Source organism: Oratosquilla oratoria, chromosome 2 (assembly GCF_046742065.1).
Source record: "Oratosquilla oratoria isolate Oo_2021 chromosome 2, ASM4674206v1, whole genome shotgun sequence".
In the NCBI taxonomy this organism is placed as follows: Eukaryota; Metazoa; Arthropoda; class Malacostraca; order Stomatopoda; family Squillidae; genus Oratosquilla; species Oratosquilla oratoria.
The window spans coordinates 36077901-36098676 of record NC_134778.1 but is presented as its reverse complement, the minus strand read 5'-3'; the positions used below and the strand labels follow the sequence as shown (position 1 = coordinate 36098676).

At 41.9% G+C, this 20776-nt stretch overlaps 1 protein-coding gene across 14 annotated transcripts in view; it reads right to left on the bottom strand.

The window, feature by feature from the left end:
• Window positions 1-20776, bottom strand: part of LOC143038238 (uncharacterized) — a 204317-nt gene that overhangs the window by 40000 nt on the left and 143541 nt on the right. For 12 of the 14 annotated variants that reach the window (XM_076207280.1, XM_076207295.1, XM_076207305.1 and 9 more), the window contains 2 exons: window positions 14643-14708; window positions 13103-13354 (listed from right to left, as the gene is read on the bottom strand). The exons of 1 other annotated variant lie outside the window; for it this stretch is intronic. In XM_076207280.1, the coding sequence (XP_076063395.1) occupies window positions 13103-13354; window positions 14643-14708 (318 nt within the window). The remainder of the gene's footprint in view (window positions 1-13102; window positions 13355-14642; window positions 14709-20776) is intronic. One more of the 14 variants, XM_076207260.1, reaches the window with a different exon arrangement.

The following is a 20776-nucleotide window of genomic DNA, read 5'->3' as shown; positions in this document are numbered from 1 at the left end:
TAGTACTATAGTATTATTAGTACAGTATTGTTATTATTAGTGTTAGAGTATTATGTGTTTCTATGCCATATCATACATTACCTATACGTATACCGCTACGAAAATCTACGGGTGTTAGGGAGATATTTTCGATGACCGGACCACCCTTCCCCCCAATTAGTCCTGGCTTTCGAGGTTCGACTGTATATGTAAACACAGACTGCTTTCCTAGATTTACAAAAGGCATTTGATAAAGTACTACATAAAAAGCTACCAAGAAAATTTTAAATAATAAGAGGTGTACAAGGAAAGTTATTGAAATGGATGGAGGATTTCTTGAACGGGAGAAAAATGAGGGTGGTACTTAGCGACAAAAACTCCACCTGGGAAGAAAGGTTAAGTGGAGTCCCACAAGGTTCTGTATTAGCTCTGATAATATTTGCCATATATATAAATAACATGGATGAAGGTTATATGAATTTCTTTGCAGATGACACAAAACTACTAAAGAAAATAAGTACAGAAAAAGAATGTGAATCACTACAGAGAGACTTGGAAAAAGTCTGGGAATGGAGTCAAAAGTGGGAAGTGAACTTCAACAGCAAGATATATAGTATAATGGAGTTTGGAAAAAGTAAAGATAGAATATCAGGATGATATAAAATGACCTAAGAGTAATTATTAACAAAGACATGTCACCAGACAAGCATATTAACAAAATAATCGGAGAAACCTTCAATTTACTATGATCAATAAAAGTGGCCTTTGACTACTTGGATGAGGTAATGGTTAAGAAAATATTAGTTACACTGATAAAACCAAGATTGGAGTATGCTGTGACACTATGGACACCCAGCACAAAAAAGAATATAAATAGATTAGAAAGAATCCAAAGAGCAATGACAAAGATGGCACCAACACTTTCTAAATTGACATACAAAGATTGTCCAAATTGGAACTACCAACCCTGGAACAAAGAAGAGAAAGAGGAGATCTACTGGCCATATACAGAATTATGAAAAGGATGGAAGTCCTTGACAGAGAAGATTTATTAAAGTGGGATAAAAGAAAAACAAGAGGACATAAAAAGAAACTTAAAAAGGATAGTTACAGAAGAGATATTTACCTAGTTGTATTATACGGGAAGGAGAGCTATGTTCGTGGTGACCCGTTTTTGTATCTCGCAAGATCAAGTTTGCTCTTAAATTCTTGTACTGTGTTTGCACATACTATTCTTTCATCCAATTTCTTCCATATATCTATCACTCTGTGTGGGAAGCTGTTCTTTTTTCAGGTCTCTTTTGTAGTTATACTTTTTGAGTTTCATTGCATGTCCTCTTGTTTTTCCTGTCCCACTTTAATAAGTCCTCTCTATCAAGGCATTCTTTTCCTTTCATAATTCTGTAGATGGTTAGTAGGTCCCCTTGTTCTCTTCTTTGTTCCAGGATTGGCAATTCCAGTTCAGCCAGTCTTTGTTGTTGTTGTCGTTCCCTAGACTGTCTGTCCGAGCAGTCCCGTCTCCCCAAGGAAGGCCACAGCCGAAACTGGGTTTTCCCACAAATCCTTTATAGAGTGTATGTTGTGTTGTTTGCGTGCATGATTGTGTATAATGCAGTCTTCCATTATGTGTTGTATGGTATGGGGTGAAGTGTTACATCCAATCACTGGAACAACATTTGGACAAAACAAAGAAACTAATATAACAATATACAAACAATGCATACGCTCAGTGATGAATTATGCGAGTCCTGCATGGGCTCCTAATCTCAGTGAGACACACCACAACACCCTTCAAATCATACAAAACAAAGCCCTAAAAACAATTACAGGCTGCACAAATACAACACCTACAGACCATTTACACCATGAAACAAAAGTCCTCAAAGTTAAGGACCACCTCGACATGAGAGGCACACAAACACTTGCTGCAGCCACCACAAACACATCACACCCGCTACACTACATAGCAGAACACCCACACACACCAAGAAACATTAAAACTACACCCAAAGACCTTTATTACGCACAGATACTCTCTTCTCTTCCTCCACAACCACCAAATACCAGCCTCCGGAAACATATTCATAATCATATCACTCACCGCTCCATTAACACACTGAAAGACAACACAATGCTGCATGCCAGACCCCCTGATATCCAGCCAGTCTTTGTTCATATGTCAGGTTTGAAAGCGTTGGGGCCATAGTTTCCCACACAGACTGATAGATGTCTGGAACAAATTGGATGAGGCAACAGTGTGTCAAAAACTATACAAGAATTTAAGAACAAACTAGATGCTGAAAGATACAAAGACAGGTCTCTACAAGCATAGCTCCTTTCCCATATAATACATACATACATATACCAAAGGCTTTTTTCCCCATTACACAAGGGGTAGCCAAAAAGAAATTGTCATAGAAACCACTCACACCCATTCCATCCCATACATATTCCACTACCCTCCACCCTCCCTCTCATCTTGGCACCTCCTGGATGACAGGTCATCCCTGCATCCTGTCCACTGCCCTGGGTCAGCAGTGTCACAAGACACAGCACATTCACAGCAAGGCTGCTTCATTAATTTGGCGACCCGCCCCTCATGCAGAAAAGGAGAAGACAGGGAGAAATCCCTTTGGGCTGCATCAAATTATTTCTCATACTTCCTCATCCCCCACTCACTCCCCCTCATTCATCACAGCATCAGCCATACACAACCATTCTCCATTCACTCCTATCTTTTGTCCTCTCCCGTCTTTCCTCAACAGACATTCCTCTCTTTTTAATGCCCCTTTCGCCCCATCAATCCATCTCATCCTAGGACGCCCCCTCATATTCACTCCTTCCACACCTCTTTTAATAATCTTTCTACACTCATTCTTTCCATGTGTCCAAATCATCCTAATACTCTTTCATCAACCCCATCTCCTAGCTCCCTTTCCACCCCTGTTCTCCTCCTCACCTCCTCATTTCTCACTCTATCTAGCCTAGTAACCCCTATCATGCTTCTCAGACATTTCATCTCATACACATTCAAACTCCTCTCTTCCTTTCTTATGTTTCATGTTTCTGCCCTGTACAGTGCTGTTGGCACAATCACTCCTTCATATAACCTCCTCTTAGCATCCATCTCCAGATGTCTATTTCTCATTACACTTTCTAATACACCAAGGCATTTACTCGCTTCTCTCAATCTACACTCTACTCCACCCCAACTCCTCCCTTCCCTGCCACATTTGAACCCAAGTATCTAAAACTAACCACTTCCTCCAGTCACTCTCCCTTAATGCTCACTTCCACCCTGCTGTCACTCTCTCCCCTTGTACATCTCATCACCTTACTTTTACCCACATTTATCTTCAGCTTCCTTCTTTCAGACACCTTCTCTATACAGGCACTCCTCCAATCCTCTGGCACTCCACCCTCTCTTATACAAACATTAAATAACCTCACCAGCCAGTCCACCTTTCTTCAGACATTCTGCAGAGCATCCATCCTAGGTGCCTTACCTGCTCTCATCTTAACAGCTGCTTTCACTTCATCTTTCCCTATATCTCCATTTTCCTCACTCATCACTCTCATTTTCTTAGCACTTCCTACTCCAACTACCTTTCCCTTCCTATCCTCCTTCACATTTAGCAACTCCCTAACATACTCTGCCCACCTTCCTCTCACTGTTTTCTCTTCCAATATCATCTCTCCATCTGCACCTTTTACCTTTTCTTCTCTACTTGATTCACCTTCTCTTCCTCTTTTAATTTCTTTCCAAAACACCTTTTTATTACTTTCAAAATTTTCTGTCATACTCTTACCCCATTTCACATCTGCTCTCCTCTTTGCCTCCTTTATCTTATGCTTAATTTCCCCTCTCTTTACTTTGTACCTCTCATACGATTCCCTCGTTCTAATTTGTAGCCAATCTATGAAAGCCTGCTTCTTCTCTTCTATACCCTTCTTTACTTCCCCATCCCACCACTATCCTTCCATTTCCTCCTGCCCTCCTTATTCTACACACCATCTTTGCACACCTTATGACTCCCTCCTTGAACCATCCCCATTCCTCCTCCACTCCTAGTTCTACTCTATCCTTCACTCCCTCCAACTCCTCTCTCAGCTTCTTCCTATACTCCTTCTCCTTTTCTTTCTCATTTAAGCAGTTCACTCTAAGTACCTCCCTACCTTCTGCCCTTTTCCTCTTTTTCCATCTATTCTCCACTCTCAATTCACCTACCACCAGAAAATGATCTGATATTCCCCCACTTTCTCCCCTTAGAACATGTACATCTTTAACTCTTCCTACCATACTCCTAGTCACCACTATAGTCCATTAACACTCTATCTGCCACCCTTCCACCCACCACCCTCTCCCATGTGTACTTAAGCTTGACTTTCTTCTTAAACACTATTTACTATCATCAACTCTCTTTCAAGACACATCTCCATCAATTCTCCACTGCAATTTTTACCTGGAACTCCATACTTCCCAATCACTCCGTCTATTGGTTTGTTTCCTACCCTAGCATTAAGGTCTCCCAATACTACTACTGTACATTGACATTTCTCCCTAATCCTTCTATGCGTTCATTTAAATCTACACTAAAAGCCTCCCTTTCCACTACACTATTCTCACTACCAGGCTCATATGCACTTACAAAAACCCACATCTCCTTTCCCAGCTTCACCTTCATCCACAACCTTGAAGAAACCTCTTTCCACCCCACTACTATCTCTTCATTTATTAGTATAGCCACCCCTTCTCTCCCTCATCCCCTCTTCACTCCTGAGAACCTCCTAACTACACTCCCAAACTCACACTCATCCCTCCCTTTCATTTTAGTTTCACTCAAAGCCAGCACATCCATCTTTCTTCTCACAAACATACTGCCTGTCTCTTCCCTTTTACTCTCATCTGTACCACATCCATGCACAAAGACCCAAACCTTAGTGCTGGTTGGAAAACTCCCAAACCCTCTTATGCCTTTACTTTTTTTTAGTATAAAAAGGTTGTAGTATAAAAGTGTCATCATTTTACTATGAACAGTTTTTCTCTATCACAGACAAAATGATGTGTGGCTCTGGTCCTAGGGGTGCAACTACAGTGTTTTTTTCCCCTTGGTTCATCTTATACCCTGTAAGATACCGTGATTAAATTTACGTTCATGTTTAAATTCGTGAGTTTGTTCCTGCAGTCAGATACTACACTGTCCATATATTATGAATACCATGTACATGTATTATCTTGGGGGGAGATGTAGGATATGTACGATATGTTGGGCCGACATATCGGCAACGCGCAAGCCGTACTCGGCGCTGCCGCGCATGATCGGGCCCAGTACACTGTAGACCATGTTATAATAAAGCCTATTATACATGGCGCAGTGATAGATCAAATCTACGCTACCCACCATGGCTGGACGTGCACGACTGCCCACCCATACCCCCAGATCTACCCACAGGAGTGTTGGGTAGATCACAGACGCCACAGACGCCGACAGCACTCGAGCAGGCTCACCGGCTGCTCCTGGCGCAAACCGACGCCATCGTCTCCCTACAGCAGCAGCTGGCAGCGCGCCCTGCTCAAACCACACCAGCTTCACGGCCGGCAGCCCCTGAGAAGTGCGACATGGACATGTCCACAGCAGCGTTCCGGTCGTGGAAACGTTCGATGCAGTGCTGGCTGGACCTGAATGGGTGGGCACCGACGGAGGCCGTCCTGTACATCCGCCTCCATTGCACGCCTCCTCTGCAACGCTCCTTGGATGCCAGGTTCACCGCAGCCGAGTGGCAGGCACTGACCGTTAAGGAAGCCTTGGACTCGATCAGTGGCATCGCCCTCCAGGCGACCAACCAGGCAGCCGACTGGTGCAGGTTCTTCACCGCTCGCCAGGAACGCAACGAGTCCATAAGTGAGTACTTTACTCTGTCTGCTCAGTGTGCGGCGGATTGCGAATTTAAGTGTCCCCATTGTGACAGTAGCTTGTCTGAGTACATGCTGCTCCGTAAGCTAGTGAGTGGTTTGGAGAGTGTTGGGTTAAAGGAGGTGTTTCGCAAGCGTGATTCGTTTAAGGATACAGATTCCTTGCGTAAGTTTTGTGTGGCGTTCGAGGCGGCTCACAAGGACGCCGCTCCCCCAGGTCAGGACGGTAATTTTGGACGGGAGACGCTAACGCCAACGGCGGCGGTGACTCAGCTGCCAGGCGCACCGCAAGAGGATCTCCAGCCTCAGGTCGCTGGGAACCGCCCGCCACCCCAAAAGCCCCGCTGTAGCAACTGTGGGGGCAAACACAAGCCAGGGAAAGGCATGTGTCCTGCGGAGACGCTGACATGCTACGGGTGCGGCAAGACCGGTCATCTACGTCGCCTGTGCAGGAAGAGTAAAAAAGCAGCTGCGACGGAGGAGGGGGAAGCCTCCAGTATAGTAATTGTAGCCGCAGGGAAAGCACAGAGCCAGCCGTGTATCTGGGTGACCGTCAGCGACACACGGAAGGAGAAGACATCGGCCAGGATCCGAGTGGTACCGGACACAGGAGCCCAGGTGTGCGTTGCGGGACCAGTCCTGCTAGCCGCCCTGGGCGTTGATACGACATCGCTAGTGAGCCGGGGCAGCCTGCGTGACCGTGATTAAATTTACGTTCCTTTATGTATATATTCGTGAGTTTGTTCCTGCAGTCAGATACTACACTGTCCATATATTATGAATACCATGTACATGTATTATCTTGGGGGGAGATGTAGGATATGTACGATATGTTGGGCCGACATATCGGCAACGCGCAAGCCGTACTCGGTGCTGCCGCGCATGATCGGGCCCAGTACACTGCAGACCATGTTATAATAAAGCCTATTATACAACAACATATTTTTAGAGAAAACTGGGTGCGAGACTTGGGAGTTCTAGTGAGTCCCGACCTTAAATCCAGGAAACAGTACATTAGTGTCAGGAATAAAGCAAACAGAGCAATAGGTTTCATTGCTAGGATGGTTACAGATAGAAGTGCAGAAGTAATTATCAAACTCTATCTAGCATTAGTTAGACCCATCCTTGATTATGTAGTACAGTTTTGGGCTCCATTTCACAGAATGGACATCAATTCACTAGAATCAGTACAAAGGAGAATGATCAAAATGATGCATGGACTCAGAAATTTGCCTTATGAAGAGAGGCTTAGGCAAAGTTAGCAAAGAGTGAACACTACAATATGTGGATAAAAAGAGAAATTAATGTTGAGGAAAGAGAATGAGAGAACTAGGAGGTGAAGCAAAAAAAAAAAAAAAAAAAAAAAGTTAAGAGAACAGAGACCGAAAGAAAGGAGTTCTACTGGAGAATCTTAGACATGAGGCTGAGAAAATGGTATGCTTGGTTAAGTGAAATGAAAGGAGCTTGTTTTCTACAAAGACACCAGCTAGCGAATACCTGTGAAATTTATTATCTCCGAATATTGACAAGTGAATTCAACATCAAGAAGTGCAGTATAATTGAATTTGGAAAAAGCAAGAAGAGAATATCAGGACAGTATAAAATTGATGGAAAAGAAGTAAAGACAGTAAATTCTAGATGGGACCTAAAAGTAATCACCACCAAAGACATCTCACCATATAAACATATAAATAAAATAGTTGGAGAAACATACAATGTTAAGATCAATAAAGGTGGCCTTTAAATACCTGGGTAAGGAAATGATCAAGAAAATATTAAAAACACTGATAAGGCCAAAACTGGAATATGCAGCACTGATATGGTCACCCAGTACAAAAAAGAATATAAGAAAATTAGAACAAATACAAAGAGCAATGACAAGTTGGTCCCAACACTTTCAAACCTGACATATGAACAAAGACTGGTGGAACTGGAATTGCCAACCCTGGAACAAAGAAGAGAATGAGAGGCCCTACTAACCATCTACAGAATTATGAAAGGAAAAGAATGTCTTGATAAAGAGGACTTATTAAAGTGAGACAGAGGAAAAACAAGAGGACATGCAATGAAACTCAAAAAGGATAACTATAGAAGACCTGAAAGGAAAAAAAAAAAAAAAAATACAGCTTCCCACACAGAGTGATAGATATATGGAATAAATTGAATGAAAAAAGTGTGTACAAACACAATACAAGAATTTAAGAGCAAACTTGATCTTGCGAGATACAAAAACGGATCACCAAGAGCACAGCTTCCCTTCCCGTATAATACAACTAAGTAAATACACACTTATGGGAATTTTAACTGCAAAGAAATCTGTTGGGAAGAGATGACAGTGAAAGGCAGAGAGGATCTATGGGGGAATGTATTACTTGACATGACCATAGAACATACAATGACACAATGGGTAAATGAAAATACCAGATGCAAAGTAATGAAGTGCTGTTGAAACTGGTTTTAATATTTACAACAGAACTGGAAATTGTGGATAAAATTGAATACAAGATGCCATTTGGAAAAACTGACCATATACTAATAGAGGCTGAACTAAAGGAAGAAATATATATGGAGACAAAAAATATAGAAAAGGGAGATTGATGTAAAACAAAATGGACTTTGGGAACTTAAGAAATTCTACATTGAAGAGACAAAAATGGAAGAGAAATGGATTATCTTGATGGAAATCTATAATGAAAGAGTGGATAAATATGTACCAAGACAGAAACAAGAACAAACTGGACAAAACACTAGTGTGTGCAAAAAACATACATGAAATAAGAGCAAACTAGACACTGCGAGATATGAAGTCAGGACACCACGAGCATAGCTCCCCTTCTTGTAAAATACATACATACATATACCAAAGGCTTTTTCCCCTGTACACAGGGGGTAGCCAAAAAGAAAAAGGAATAGAAATCACTCCCACCCATTTCATTTCCCATATATTCCACTCCCCTCCACCCTCCTCCCTATCTTGGCACCTCCTGGATGACGGGTCATCACTGCATCCTCTCCACTGCCCTGGGTCAGAAGCAGTGTCACACGACATGGCACACCACGGCAAGGCCGCTTCATAAATTCGGCAACCCCCCCCCCCCCCTCTCCGTCCCCTCATGCAGGAAAGGAGAAGACAGGGAGATATCCGTTCGGGCTGCATCAAATTTTTTCTCATACATACTTCCTCACCCCCCATCCCCCACTCACTCCCCCTCATGCATCACAGCCTCATCTATACACAACCCTTCAACATTCACCCCTATCTTCTGTCCTCTCCTGTCCTTCCTCTACAGACATTCCTCTCTTTTGTAAAACCCCTTTCACCCCATCCATCCATCTTATCCTAGGATGCCTCATGTTCACTCCTTCCACCTCCGCCTTCCACACTTCTTTTACTAATCTTTCTTCACTCATTCTTTCCATGTGTCCTAACCATCCTAATACTCTTTCATCAACCCTATCTCCTAGCTCCCTTTCCACCCCTGTTCTCCTCCTCACCTCCTCATTTCTCACTCTATCTAGCCTATTAACCCTTATCATACTTCTCAGACATTTCATCTCAAACACATTAAAACTCTTTCTCTTTTCCTCTCTCATGTTCCATGTTTCTGCCCCGTACATTGCTGTTGGCACAATCACTCCTTCATATAACCTCCTCTTTGCATCCATTCCCAGATGTCTATCTCTCATTACACTTTTTAATCCACCAAGGCATTTACTCGCTTCTCTCAATCTACATTCTACCTCCACCCCCACTCCTCCCTTTCCTGTCACATTTGCACCCAAGTATCTGAAACTATCCACTTTCTCTAGTTTCTCACCCTTAATGCTCACTTCCAACCTACTGTCACTCTTTCCCCTTGTACATCTCATCACCTTACTTTTGCCCACATTTATCTTCAGCTTCCTTCTTCCACACACCTCAAACTCTGTCACTATCTTCCTCAATCCCTCCTCTGATCCTGCTACAAGTGCAGTGTCATCAGCAAACAACAGCTGGCTCACCTCCCACTTTTCTCCATTTTCTTTAATCATCTCCAACCCCTGACCCACTACCCTTGCATTCACCTCTCGCACCACCCCAACCATGTAAAGATTGAACAGCCAGGGCAACATAACACACCCCTAGCAAAGTCACACCTTTCCCTCAAACCATTTCTAATCCTAACGCAAGCTCTACTACTCTCATAAAAACTCTTGATTGCTCTTAACCACTTCAGTATGGGCCAAAATCTCGCGGGCAGCATTAGGTGCCAGACGTACGAGGTTGTCATAATACTCGCATCATAAGAAATAGTCACCGCTTATATCGATCGTTCTCTCTTTCACCCATGAATTTTGATAACCATAGAAAATGTGATGAAGACAGTTTAGAGAGTATGTCATTATGCAGGGGCAACTACAAAAAATATAATCAAGACGCCGATATGGCAGCCTCGCGTATCCACTTGCTCCTCATGCCGCCTACATATGCGGCACCGTATGAAAGGGGTTAAAAGCTTTCCTCCTATCCCATATATCTGCAATACCTCCCACAGTGCCTTCCTATCTTCCCTGTCATAAGCCTTTTCCAGATCCATAAAAGCCAAAAAAACTTCCTTACCTTTTCCTATAGCTTTCTCACATATCTGTCTTACCACAAAGATCTGATCTACACATCCCCTACCTGTCCTAAAACCACACTGTTCCTCACCAATTACTCCCTCTGTTCCTCTCCTGATCCTCTCGATCAAGATCCTCCCATAAGCCTTCCCAACTACACTCAACAAGCTGATCCCTCTAAAACTACTACTCACACTTGTCCCCCTTTCCTTTGTAAAGCGGAACTATACAGTCACTCCTACAGTCCTCTGGCACTCTACCCTCTCTTAAACAAACATTAAATAACCTCACCAGCCAGTCCACCATAACTGTACCTCCTTTCTTCAGACATTCTGCAGAGCATCCATCCTAGGTGCCTTACCTGCTCTCATCATCTTAACAGCTGCTTTCACTTCATCCTTCCCTATTTCTCCTCCATTTTCCTCACTCATCACTCTCATTTTCTTAGCACTTCCCATTGCCACTACTTTTCCCTCCCTATCCTCCTTCACATTTAGCAACTCCCCAAAATACTCTGCCCACCTTCCTCTCACTGCCTTCTCTTCCATTATCATCTCTCCATCTGCACCTTTTACCTTTTCTTCTCTACTTGATTTGCCTCGTCTTCCTCTTTTAACTTCCTTCCAAAACATCTTTTTATTACTTTCAAAATTTTCTGTCATAATCTAACCCCATTTCAGATCTGCTCTCCTCTTTGCTTCCTTTATCTTATGCTTAACTTCCCTTCTCTTTACTTTGTACCTCTCATACGATTCCCTCGTCCTAATTTGTATCCAATCTATAAATGCCTGTTTCTTCTCTTCTACACCCTTCTTTGCTTCCTCATCCCACCACTCACTACCCTTCCTTCTATTTCCTCCCACCCTCCTTGTTCCACACACCATCTTTGCACACCTTATGACTCCCTCCTTGAACCATCCCCATTCCTCCTCCACTCCTAGTTCTACTCTATCCTTTACTCTCTCCCACTCCTCTCTCAACTTCTTCTTATACTCATTCTCCTTTTTCTCCTCATTTAAGCAGTTCACTCTACCTCCCTACCTTCTGCCCTTTTCCTCTTTCTCCACCTATTCTCCACTTTCAATTTACCTTCCACCGGGAAATGATCTGATATTCCCCCACTCTCTCCCCTTAGAACATGTACATCCTTAACTCTTCCTACCATACTCCTGGTCACCACTATATAGTCCATTAACGCTCTATCTGCCACCCTTCCATCCACCACCCTCTCCCATGTGTACTTATGCTTGACTTTCTTCTTAAACACTGTATTTGCTATCATCAACTCTCAAGACACATCTCCACCATCAATTCTCCACTACGATTTTTGCCTCGAACTCCATACTTCCCAATCACTCCGTCAATTGGTTCATTTCCTACCCTAGCATTTAGGTCTCCCAATACAACTACATTGACATTTCTCCCTAATCCCTCTATGCACTCATATTCACTCCACTACCTGCTTACTTATCTCTTCACTTATTAGTATAGCCACCCCTTCTCTCCCTCGTCCCCTCTTCACTCCTGAGTACCTCCCAGCTACACTCCCAAACTCAGTTACCCTTTCCTTTCATTTTAGTTTCACTCAAAACCAGTACATCCATCTTTCTTTTCACAAACATACTGCCTATCTCTTCCCTTTTACTCTCATCTGTACCACATCCATGCACATTAAAAGACACAAACCTTAGGGTACATAGATACATACATATACCAAGGCTTTTTCCCCCTTCCAAGGGAGGTAGCCAAAAAGAGAAAGGCATAAAAACACTCCCACCCATTTCATCCCTAAATACACTCCACACCCCTCCCACCCTTCCTCTCATCTGAGCACCTCCTGGTACCTTAGGGTACTGGTTGGAAAACTCCCAGACCCTCTTATGCCTTTACTTTCTTTTTTAGGAATGTCCCCTTTTGGGGCTACAGGTAGTAGGACTCCTAATACCATCCCCTGTCCCATTTTTGTCGCCTTTTACGACTCAAGTGGAAATACTTGGTGGCAGTATTCTTTTCCCCCACCACAGGGTAGGTAGGCAAAAAAAGGAAATGAATATTTAGAGAAATAGTACAGGACAGTAACAAGGGGTTGGGGGACAGCATAACGGAGGGACAGTCGTAGTATAAAAGTGTCATCATTTCTCTATGTACAGAGTTTTCCTCTATCACAGACAAAATGATGTGTGGCTCTGGTCCATAGGGGCACCCCATATAGACCCTAAAGTATCAACTGCATGCTACTTTGCCACAATAACATGCAGCCAATACCCCAGACGGGGTCCTGTAAGATACAACACACACATGGTGTGTGTGGGGGGTGTATACATAGAAGACATACAAATAGAAAGAAAACTGGGAAAACAAACACCAGATCTCTTTTTCTGTACATTACAAATAGGCAATTACACATCTCACAGTTCATATCTACCAATATAAACATTTTCCCTAAGTTGAACCCAATGTTCACAGTTTACTTCTATACTATACCATGACTTCCACTGTGCTCTTAACCATGCCTACTTTTATCAAAGAGAACAGGAGCTCTTCAGTACCTTTCCTTAATCTAAATTAGAACTAATAACCTTCACCATATCAACTCATCCACCTACTCACCTGGGAGCCTGTCCTGAGACAAAGGGTTTATATCTTTCCTCCTCTGAAACCTACTAGCAGCTTTAAGATCTATACTTTCATTAATGTCAGAATCATCCTGGGTACTGGTGATGTTAGCATATGTCTGATCAACTACTCTGAAGCTGCTGGCATTCAGTAATTCTTCTGGAGTTGGTTTGTTGCTGGTCTGACTAACCTGTGCTTTCTCTTCTGATAAGGATTTGTCTTCAACCTTATTGGATTTTGCATAATCTGTTTAAGAGTACAAAATATTTACAGAATCAATAAACATGAAGAGCAGAGAATTTCCTCTACCATAAAATTTAATAAAAGATTCCAAATTGTAATTTCACTTACTAAGGATGTATGGTGAGTATACTTTAGCATTTCTCTGCTTCAGGGCATTAAAAATGTAAGATACAAGCAAAAGGTTTCAATGGGAAAGTTAAAACTCTTAGAATTGTATTACAATTACCAATACAGAGCTGATAAAGGTTGCCAACTCAAGGTTACATATTACATAACATTATCACATTTCCATCTATCTATATACCAAGGGCTTTTTCTCCCTTACAGGAAGGTGCCCAAGTCAAAATACATATATCTACTCCTACTCATTTGATTCCCACCCACTCCACTCCCATCCATCACCCTTTCCTCCCTCTCATCTCAGCTCTTAATTGATGATGGGTCACCCCTGTATCCCACCCACTGCCCTAGGTCAGAAGCAATGTAGCAGGACACAGCACATCAACAGCAAGGCAATTTCACTTAGACAGTGACCCCACCTCCCACTCTCCGTCCCTTCATGCATAAAAAGAGATGGGGAGAAATCCCTTCAGGCTGCATCAAAATATTATTCACACACAACCACTCCCTAACCCCCTATCCCCAACCCACTCCCTTCATTGAATCACAGTATCATCTATACACAGCCATTCTCTATTCACCCCTATCTCTGCCCTCTCCCTTCCTTACTCAACAGACATTACCCTCTAGCTCAATATCTTTTTCACCCCATCCTCGGTTGTTCCTTTAAGTTCACTCCCTCCATTTCTGCCTTCTGCATCTCTTTTACTAATCTTTCTTCACTCATTCTTTCCATTTGCCCAAACCTTCCCAATACTCTTTCATCAGCTCTATTTGCTATCTCCTTTTCTATCCCACCTCTCCTCCTCACCTCTGTTTCTCACTCTATCCAACCGTGTAAACCCTACCATACTTCTGACACATTTCCTCTTTTCCTTTCTCAAATTCCAAGTCTCTGCTCCAAACAGTGTTGTTGACACAATCATCCCTTCATATCATCTCCTCTTCCCATCCATTCCCAAATACTTATTTCTCATTACACTTTTTAGTCCCCCTAGGCATTTACTTCTCTCAATCTACAATTTATTTCTATCTACATTCTTCCCTTTCCTGCCAAATGAAACCCCAAATACCTGAAACTATCCAACCCTCCAGCCTCTCTCCTTTCAGACTTCCAATTCAATGCCATTCTCTACCCTTGTACATCTCATCACTTTTTACCTACATTTACCTTCAACTTTCTCCTTTTGTATATCTTCCCAAACTCTATCACCAACTCCCTTCATCCTCCATGACCCTGCAACAAGCGTGTCATTAGCAAACAATAACTGGCTCCTACATTTCTCTTTTTTTTTTTTTTTTTTTTTTTTTAAATCATTTTCAATCCCCTGCCCATTACCCTTACATTTACCTCCTAGACCACCCCATACATGTACACATTGAACAGCCATGGTGACATAACACATCCCTGACAAAGGCCCACCTTTACCTTAAACTACTCTCTCCATTTCCTACCCTAACACAGACTCTACTACTCTCATAAAAACTCTTGACTGCCCTTACCAGCTTTCCCCAATCCTATATATCTGCAAAACTTCCCACAGTACCTTCTTGTCTACCCTGTCATCAGCCTTTTCTAAATCCATAAAGGCTAAAAAACATCCATAACTTTTGCTAAAGTTTTCTCACATATCTGTCTTACCACAAAAAATTGATCCATGCAATCCCTACCTTTCTTAAACCTACACTGTTCCTCACCAATTATTCCCTGTTCATCTCCTAATACATACATATACCAAAGGCTTTTTCCCCCCTTACACAGAAGGTAGCCAAAAAGAAAAAGGCATAGAAAACACTCCCACCCATCCATTCCACCCCCTACATACTCCACTCCCCTACACCCTCTTATTTTAGCACCTCCTGGATGACGGGTCATCCCTGCATCCTGTCCACTGCCTTGGGTCAGAAGCAGTGTCGCAAGACACAGCACATCCACACCAACCCCCAACTCTCCATCCCCTCATACAGAAAAGGAAAAGACGGGGAGAAATTGGTGAAGAAGAGGTCAAAAAAGTAAACTTTGAAAAAGACTTTGGAGAGTACCAAAATGAATATAAAATAAATTAGAAAGAATACAAAGAGCAACAACAAAACTGGCACAAACTCTTTCCTAAATGACATATGAACAAAGACTGTCCAAATTAGAATTACCAACTCTGGAACAAAGAAGGGAAAGAGGAGACCTATTAACTATCTATAGAATTATGAAAGGAATGGAAATCTTAGATAAGAATGATTCATTGAAATGGGACAATGAAAAAACAAGAGGACATGAAAAGAAACTCAAACGAGATAATTACAGAAGAGATACATATACCAAGGGCTTTTCCCCCCTAACACGGGGGGGGGTAGCCAATGAGAAAAAGGCATAGAAATCACTCCCACCCATTCCATCCCCTACATATTCCCCTCCCCTCCACCCTCCTCCCTCCCTCTCATCTTGGCACCTCCTGGATGACGGGGCATCCCTGCATCCTGTCCACTGCCCTGGGTCAGAAGCAGTGTCGCAAGACACAGCAAATCCACAGCAAAGCTGCTTCATTAATTTGGTGGCCCCCCTCTCCGTCCCTTCATGCAGAAAAAGAGAAGACAAGGAGAAATCCCATCGGGCTGCGTCAAATTTCTCATACATACTTCCTCACCCCCCATCCCCCACCCACTCCCCCTCATGCATCACAGCATCATCTATACACAACCCTTCTCTACTCACCCCTATCTTCTGGCCTCTCCCATCCTTCCTCTCTTTTGTAATACCCCCTTTACCCCATCCATCCATCTTATCCTAGGACGCCCCCTCATAATCACTCCTTCCACACCTCTTTTACTAATCTTTCTTCACTCATTCTTTCCATGTGTCCAAACCATCCTAATACTCTTTCATCAACCCTATCTCCCAACTCCCTTTCCATGTTGAGAAAAAGGATTGTGGTACTCCCCAAGGCAGTCGTAGCTCCTCTTGGGGATCGGTGCCACCTGCGTAGAGCCGGTGGCCAGGGCTGGTTGCCGCCGTTTGGCCCCCAACTCTTGGGGTTGGGGGTGGTCCCACAACACGGACAGTGGGCTTGATATACAGACTCAGTTTGACTCATTGACTATCATGAACATGGACAGAGGGCTTGATATACAGACTCAGTTTGACTCATTGACACAACACACATAATCATACACATATCCCACACCAAGCCCTATACACTCCCTCCTCTCCTGATATCACCTTTTGCTCCCCCTGCCTAACCCCAAAAACATCATGGAGTGTGGTCGGAACCCTTGGTTCTGACCACCTTCCAATCATCATCACCACCAAAACAAGATGCACCCCAGTTGGCCACAGACACACATACACCAATTACAAGAGAGCTAACTGGGAAGCTTTTACTGAAGAGACAGAACAACATTTTGAAACACTTAACAGTACACCACTCACAAACATAAACAATGCTGTGCACACTTTTAATACAATTATACAAAACGAAGACAAGAGATACATCCCTAGAGGCAACAGAAAATCACACAACCCCAACTTCACACCAGAAATCCAAGGCCTCATCAGACAACGAGACACATTTAAACACAATACCCCCACACCTATCCCTCAAAACATAGCAGACCAAATACAAACACTAAACAGTGATTGCCAATAAAATACACGAACAAAAAACACAAAATTGGCAAAACTTTATCAATACACTTGATCACAAAACAAACACCAGTAAATTGTACAAAACACTCAACAGCATTACACTATCCAACAGTAACACAACACGCTCTCATGCAGCAATAATCACAACAGACAATCTACCCTCAAACAGACAAGCACTCATAAATCATTTTGCACAGACAAGCCATCTCACTTCTCACCCTGACGACTGACGCACTATTCAACGTAAGAAAGACTTTCCCACAGACTCAGACTATACACCCTTCATAGACAGTCAGACAAAACACATAATACATAATCTCAAGCACTCATCTGCCTGTGGCCCTGATAACATAAGTAACATCCACCTAAAACACATTGGACCACAAGGTATACACGCACTCACAAACATTGCTAACTACAGCTATTCACACAACACTATACCCGACATCTGGAAGCATGGTAAAATAATCACCATTCCAAAACCGAACAAAGACCCAACAATCCCAACATCGCACCCCCCAATAACATTTCTCTGCACCCCCTCTAAAGTCATTGAACGCCTAATACTTCAACTTGTCACACCATATATTCCCCTTGCTGACTCACAATATGGTTTTAGGCCACTACACTCCACAAACACTCTTCTGATAAACCTCACACAAAGAATTTTAGATGGCATCAATTCAGATAGGCCCCACCACAGAACACTTCTTATAACATCAGACATTAGTAAAGCTTTTGATGCTATCCCCCGCCACAACCTAACAAATAAAATATATAACACAGACATGCACAATAACACCAAAAGATGGCTGGCCAATTATCTGGCAGGTAGAAATGCTTGTGTGTCATATAATGGCCAATCATCACACATCAGAAACATTAAGAATGGAGTACCACAGGGCTCTGTTCTATCCCTCACGCTCTTTAATCTATACATGCATGACTTACCCACACCAGACACCTCAGAAATACAAATCTCTTCCTACGCAGACGACATAACCATCACATGCACACAACGTAACACAGACAAAGCTGCAGAAATAATCCAGCCATACCTTGATACACTCAACACATGGTTCATCACAGACTCAAAATAGCTCCAACCAAATCTACAGCAACACTTCTCACCAACTGGACAAAAGAACACAAATACATACCTCATCTCTACAACAATACTCTAATACCACACACAGACACACTGAAAATTCTTGGTGTAACATACGATACATCCATGTCTTTCAAACAACACATCACAAACATAAAAAACAAATGCACCCCTAGACTTAATGCACTTAAGTCAATCACTGGAACAACATTTGGACAAAACAAAGAAACTAATACAGTCACTATCCGAGTTACGATGTACACGAGTTACGACCACCCGTACTTATGACCACATCTAGCAGATGCCTATTATGAGTTTACTGTACATGTCTGGCAGCACAGCGTGTAAGATAGTTGTGGCAACCGGCATCGCGTACAGCAGTTATGGCAGAGATGGAAAAGTTGTTATACATGTGGTTGGAAGATAATACGCAAAGAAATGTGAGAGTGACGTTGCAAGCAGTGCAAAGTAAGGCTACAAGTTAATTTCACATGTTGAAAGAACGTGCAGGTGAAGAATACGCTTCACATGAGTTCATAGTGAGTGCTGGGTGGTTTCGTTGCTTTCGAGAGCGTTACCAAGTTCACCACGTGTTGTCGAAAGGTGAGGCTGCTAGCAGTGATGCACCTGCAGCTAAGGCATTTAAATGAAAGAGTTTGATAAGTTATGGATGAAGGATATTTACGTACTTACAACCACATCTAGCTGATGCCTATTATGAGTTTACTATTACGAATACACTATAATAAGTATTTTCTTTCTTTAACTTACCATTTCATATTAACAACTAAGCAACTTAAAACAATACTGTATACAACTGTAGGAGAGAAGACAAACGCAGAGTATGGGATCCAATGTATTTAACGTTTCGCCCACCAGGACCTCTTCAGAAATAACATAGTGGACAAACATCTGACTCCTTATATAACCCGAGCTTGCGGGGAGAAACGAACATGAACTGGTGTTAAAAAAAGTAGAGACTGAACAACTTCACACCAGGCTTAATGACCCCTTTATGGGTCGATAGCCTTAAAAAAGTCCACTATGTTATTTTGGGAGAAGCCCTGCTGGGCGCAATGTTAAATACATTGGATCCCATACTCTGCGTTTGGCTTCTCTCCTACAGTGCTGTTGCAGTCGTTGCGTCTTTTACTCAATGCTGTATACAAAGATAAATGTACTGTACCTATATCTCACACTTAGAATGGATTGAAATGGATGAGAAAAATAGATCTTAAAATTCACATATATTTAGAGTACATACAACAATTGAAGAATTAAGAAAAAATTATTAAAAGGAAACTACAATTTAAAAAACTTAAAAATGGTAAGCAAGGTTATATTTAACCCTTCTTAGGTAAAGTGGGGTCAGACAGACCCCATACTTTTTTGTTTTTTCCTTTTAATATACTAATATATTACATATAGATATGTACTCCCATATACCTTCTTGATCAGTGGAGTAGTTTAATGGGGTGATAGGGTCATTCCTGAATCTTGCTCTAAGCTTTATAGAGCTTTTGAGCCCGTCTGACCCCACTTTACCTGAGGTATGAGTAGCATGGGGTCTGTCAGACCCCACTTTACCCGAGGTGTGAGTAGCGTGGGGTTTGTCAGACCCCACTTTACCTGAGGTTTGTTCATGTCATATAAATGTTTTATCATTTATACTTATGGGTAAATAATTTCTTCTTTTTTATCAACAGAAAAACATACATCCAAGTTTGATTTAATTTATTTATTTAATTTACTTAATTTATTCCATTTTCCCTCTTTTGATCACATTAATTTTTATCACAATGTTTAATTTCTGTTCTGGTAATGTGAGTTTCTTTTCATATCATGGTCACACTATACTCATATTATCATAAAACATGACATTCCGCCACATTTTATTTGATTGATTTATCCTTCCCCTCTTTTGTTCAAATTTAATTTGTATCACATATAAATGCTTAATATTTTCTGTTCTGTTAATATGTTTCTTCTCACAACAAGATCACACTATTCTCATATCATAAAATGTGACATCTCGCCACATTTTAGGACACCTCAGTCACTCTATTCCCACACATACAGCTGTAATTTATTCCATCCTTCCCCTCTTTTTGTTCAAATTTAATTTGTATCACATATAAATGTTTGATATTTTCTGTTCTGTTAATAATATGTTTCTTCTCACACTATTCTCATATCATCATAAGATGTGACATCTCGCCACATTTTAGGACACCTCAGCCACTCTATTCCCACACATGCATCCGAGTTTGATTTAATTTATTCAATTTATTTATTTGATTTATTCCATTTTCCCTCTTTTGATCACATTAACTTTTATCACAATGTTTAATTTCTTTTCATATCATGGTCACGCTATACTCATATTATCATAAAACATGACATTCCGCCACATTATATTTGATTAATTTATCCTTCCCCTCTTTTGTTCAAATTTAATTTGTATCACATATAAATGCTTAATATTTTCTGTTCTGTTGATATGTTTCTTCTCACAACAAGATCACACTATTCTCATATTATCATAAAATGTGACATC